This window comes from Lathyrus oleraceus, chromosome 1 (genome assembly GCF_024323335.1).
Source record: "Lathyrus oleraceus cultivar Zhongwan6 chromosome 1, CAAS_Psat_ZW6_1.0, whole genome shotgun sequence".
Lineage (NCBI taxonomy): Eukaryota > Viridiplantae > Streptophyta > Magnoliopsida > Fabales > Fabaceae > Lathyrus > Lathyrus oleraceus.
The window spans coordinates 405,190,238-405,195,784 of record NC_066579.1 but is presented as its reverse complement, the minus strand read 5'-3'; the positions used below and the strand labels follow the sequence as shown (position 1 = coordinate 405,195,784).

The 5,547-nt window shown below is 33.4% G+C and overlaps 1 protein-coding gene across 1 annotated transcript; it reads left to right on the top strand.

Annotated features, from left to right (window-relative positions):
• The first annotated feature begins 963 nt into the window (after positions 1-963).
• Positions 964-2,411, top strand: LOC127111710 (uncharacterized). Its single transcript, XM_051046197.1, has 2 exons — positions 964-1,529; positions 1,610-2,411. The coding sequence occupies exons 1-2, from the start codon at positions 964-966 to the stop codon at positions 2,409-2,411; spliced, it is 1,368 nt and encodes a 455-aa protein (XP_050902154.1).
• Positions 2,412-5,547: the final 3,136 nt, after the last annotated feature.

Here is a 5,547-nt window from a genome sequence, read left to right as displayed (position 1 = left end):
TGTATTTCTCTACCTTCGCATTCTTTACACCATTCATATTGAATTTGTTTCTCACCCTTTTGCTTAATGTTATCCACCGTGGACATCTTGCAGATACTCAGTATTAAAGTTGTTGTTATGTGTGGAAGGTGTATTTTTGGAGCTATACTTTGTTTTATTTACCGCTTTATCGTATATTAGTGGTTTTTAGTGCTCTGATATTGTAATATCGGGAACAAGGCGTTTGTTATATTTTTGATTTAATGTTGAATTTGGTGTTTTAAATTTCAATACTTTATTTATGAAGTTGTTATGAAATTATTTTTCGTTGCGTGTTGTCACATGTTTTTGATGAGTTTTGAAGGGTTGTCGTTGGCGAAACCTTAAATTGTCGAGTAATTATTTTTACATAAGTTTTGGGGTTTATGGTGTTACAATTAGTGGTATCAAAGCATGTCATTCCATCCAACCAGGTTTTTGTAATGTTATATGTTCCTTAGTATGTGACGAGTGTGTGAACATTGTCGATGCAATATTTCTTCTAATGTCTGTTTACTGGTATTCAGAATATGGCAGGAGGAAGAAACGACCGAGCGATTGTTGATGCTTCGAAAGCAATGGCTCGAGCGCTGCAAGGTCACCAAAATCAGGTTGGTGATGAGTTTCGTGGATTATAGAAGATTCAGAGAAACAATCCTCCGACCTTCAAGGGAAGATATGATCCAGAGGGTGCACAAATATGGCTCAGAGAGATTGAGGTATTTTTCGAGTGATGGATTGCACTAAAGTTCAGAAGGTGAAGTTCGGTACTCACGAGTTGTCTGAAGAGGCCGAAGACTGGTGGGATAATGCACGTCAGAGACTAGAGGTTGTTGTATTGAGACTACTTAGGCTGTGTTCAGGGCTAAATTTTTGGAGAAGTATTTTTTAGAGGACGTGTATAGTAAGAAGGAGATCGGGTTCCTTGAGCTAAAGTAGGGAAATATGACAATTGCTAAGCATGCTGCTAAGTTCGAAGAGCTGGTGAAGTTTTGTCCATACTACAATGGTGTGGCTGCTGAGGGGTCAAAATGTATCAAGTTCGAAAGAAAATTGCGTCCCGAGATCAAGCAAGATATTGGCTATCAAAAGATTCTCCATTTTCCTATGTCGGTGAATAAATGCAAGATATATGATGAGGATTGTAGAGCTCGTTCTACTCATTACAAGAGTCTTAACAAGAAGAAAAGGAATAATCAGTTTTATGGAAAACCATATAATGATACAACTGATAAAGGGAAGCATAAAGATTTAGATGATAAAATTCCAAATGGGGGAGAGACTCTCGCTTTAATCAAGTACTTTAAGTGTGGGGTAACAGGTCATCGGGCCAATGACTATATGAGTTTTGAGAAGAAATGCTTCAAGTGTGGAAAGACTAGACATCTTATTGTTGATTGTAAGAGTAATAGTTCGACTTGCTTCAACTGTGGGGAACTAGGTCACATTAGTAGTCATTTCAAGAAACCTAAGAAGGTTCAGTCCGGAGGAAAGGTCTTTGCTTTGACTAGGTCAGAGACTACTAGCTCAGACATATTGGTTTGAGGTACGTGTTTTATTAATGATATTTTGTTTATTTCTATTATGACAGTGGTGAAACACATTCTTTTATTTTACTTGATTGTGCTGAGAGGTTAGATTTAAAGTTGTCTTTTATGGTTGGGAGTATGGTTATTGATACCCTGTCTAACAGTTCAGTGACTAATCCGTGGGTGTGTTTGAATCATCCGCTAACTATTTATGGTAAGAGTTTTGAGATGAACTTAGTTTTTATACCGTTGAATCAACTCGATGTTATCCTTGGAATGTACTGGTTAAATTTCAACCAAGTTCATATCAATTATTTTGAAAAGTCAGTATCATTTCCAGAATTTGAAGCAAGTGACAAGTTGTTCGTGTCTGCTAAGCAAGCAGATGGATGCATGAAGGATGAGGCTGAGGTGTTTATGATATCAACTTCTATGAAGTCTGAAAGAAAATGTGCGATTGGCGAATTAACAGTGGTGTGTAATTTTTCAAAAGTGTTTCCAGATGATACTAGTGATTTGTCGCCAGAGCACGAGACTGAGTTTGCTATAGACTTAGTACCTGGTACTAGTCATGTGTTGATGGATCCTTATAGAATGTATGCTTCAGAGTTGAGTGAACTGAAGAAGCAATTGAAAAAGTTGCTTGAGAAGAAGTTTGTTCGATCGAGTGTTTCGCCCTGGGGAGCACCGATGTTACTTGTCAAAAAGAAAGATGGTAGCATGAGGTTCCGTGCTGATTATCAACAACTTAATAAAGTGACTATCAAGAACAAGTATCCTCTTTCGAGAATTGACGATTTAATGGATCACTTTGTTGGTGCTTGCGCATTCAATAAGATTGATTTGCAGTCAGGTTATCATTAGATTCATGTGAAACCATAAGATATTTCGAAGACAGCGTTTAGAACGAGATATGATCACTATAAGTATTCAGTGGTGCCGTTTGATGTGTCTAATGCGCATGAAGTGTTTATGGAATATACGAATAGGATTTTCCATCCTTATCTAGATCAGTTTGTGGTTGTGTTCATCGATGATATTTTGATATATTCTAAGTCTGATGCAGAGTGTCATACCCCAATTTTGCCCCACTCCTTTTCCATTTTCTTTTTTTTCTTCTTTTTTTGCTCATGCTATATTCATCTGATACACCATAAAACATTTCATCTGGTCCACCTTACATTTTATTTTACTTAATAGTTCAAAGTTTATCTGTTAATCTTTATATTTTGTTTGTTTGTGACTTATAATTGACTATTGATTGACTTTGATCATTTCAATATTGTTAACCATGCTCTGCCCAATGTTGACTTTTATCATTATTGTTGACTTTTTCCATACGTTGACTTTTATCATAATTGTTGACTTTACCATTACCATTGACTTTTAATTATTATTGACTTTTCTTCATTGATTGAATGTTATTGACTTTGAATCGTTATGAACATTAATCATTGTTGACTATTTCCTTATTATTTTTTCTTTGACCATACTTTGACTTTTGTTGACTTTTTGGAAAGAAGGGGAATATATTCATTCATGAGTAATTGAAATACATTATAGGCATCACACACTTTATTACAAGGAAGGAGATCAATTACAAGGAGAAGAAAACAACAAATTTTGGTATAGTTGACTTTTAGTCAACCGTTGACTTTTTTTATCAACTGTTGACTATTGACTCGATTTTGATTCTTGAATTTTCCTAGACCTATTTTACAAACATTTGGCCAGTTGACTCATCATTATTCATCAAAAATCAATTATTCAATGATTATGTTACAAATGTTAATTTCCATCAACTCAAGATTTCATCTACCATCAAACTCCATTCTCATGGCTTTTTCTTCATTCTTCGGTGTCCCCTCAAACTCATTCTTCCACCATAATGTTCACTTTGCTACAAGAAAGAAGGTACACCAAGTTAGACATTCATATCATGGATTAAAATCATCAAAATGCAATGGAAAAGGCATAAAAAAAAGTCTGCACTACTTCACAAAGATTCTGCACTATTCCTTAAATTCAATACTTGTTTTTTCAACACTTTCCAACATTGATTCATGCACAAAAAAATCAGAATTTGATCCATAACTTTACACCATTCAAAAGTGCATTTTTTTAAACTCAAAATTACTTTTTAAAAGCACTTAAAGTAAGAGGATAATTCACCAAAAATTCTATCAAACAAACACAAATTTCAACTTTCATTTTCAACCAAATCTCCATTCAATCATAATCATTCATAAAAATCAATCAAAAAATTGGAAGTATTGATCCGCAATTAAAACTTAAATTAATTTACAAATCATTGATAAATCTCTTATTCTCATTCAACCACAAGATATATAAACATGCTCTTTTTCACAATTTGGGAGGGACGGACACTTTTTCACCATTTTTTTCTCACAAATTTCTCTTTCTCTTCAGCACTCCGTTAATAACCTTTAACCGGAACAAATCTTTTGTCCGTCGGCAATTTTTCATCTATTTTCTCCCCTATCATTGCCATGAATTATTGAATGCTTCTTATTGATTAATTTAACATACTGCAAAAAAACAGCTTATTTAAAAAAATACTTGTTTCCAAAGAAAACCAAATTCAAGTAGCATAAAAATCAACATACTTTAGCATAATATTGAATTAGACATTGTATTAGTATAGAGTTTGAACAAAGAGCATGAAATAGTTTATTAGAATAATGACTTATCTTAGGCAAAAACAAATTCTGAATTGAATGCAAACACTGAACAGAACCAAAATTCCAAATCCGAAACCGAACAAGTTATGAACGAAACATAGAAAAGCTGCACCGTAAACCAATCTCTTCATGAACAGTGGTTGTCGCTGTAGTGAGCTTGAGAGATGAACGAATATGTGAGCCGAATCGAAGACCGCGTTAAAAAAAATCACGTTTGGAACTTATTCGAGAAGCTGCCGCGTTTTCGTCGTTGAAGTTCTCACTTCAACTGCGTTTGCACATACTGTCTTATCGCTTTCTTTCAAGTATTTTTGTTGTTTTATTCTTTAATTTTATCTACTATATAACATGTTTTCAAAGTTCCTGATATGCTCTATGTTTGCAATGTTACTTTGTATCTGCTTATGTTATGGTTCTCACGTTACTGCATTTCTTAGTAATGACATAAGCCAATAATTTTTGTTAAGAGTGAAAATAAAGTGTGAGAGGTGGCGGTTTTGTGTTTAAGTAACAGAATTATTGGCTAAAGAAACGGTCTAATTTAATTGTTTATGGGTAAGACTTTGTAATAGAATGAGGTTATGCATGCTAAGAATTTGTAACCTTATTTACTATATTTGCCTCTTGTTTTGTGGCTCTCATGTGATGAGGCTTCAACTGCATGTTAAGATCAAACTTTGATGATATTTCTCATTATTATAACAATTTTTTCCTCATAATTGAACATTCATATTGGCCTACATATCAGCTTGAAACTTGACAAATAATAGATATGAATTACACTGATATGTTTTTGTTAGCATTTTATTATTATTATTACATTTTATTCTTGCTCTTTTACTTTCTATTTTATTATCTAATTTAGTTATAAATTACCACGTGACATTAGTTACTTAGTGCTGATTTTTATATAGCATATCCCCGTGACACTAATTGATTGGCCAAAATGAATGATAAGTGTTATGTGGATTGGTTTCCTCTAATTTTGTTTAATTTACTAATTAAGTCTCTTTGATTGATTAATTGATTAAATATTTGAACATTAAGAATTAACCATGAGTTTACACTTAGAATTTAATCGTCAATACAAAAATCTCTTTTGGTGTTATAAAAGCTAACTTGCAATTATTTTGATGTTTCATCTACTCATTTACAATATTCATTCCTTTCCTTAGGCCACGATAAGACTAAAATATCATTTTGCAAATAAACTAAAAAATACTTAATAAATACGATGTGAATTGTGCGCCATGAGCCTTAAGAAGTGGAGAAGGATGATAGGGTGTATTCCTATCCTC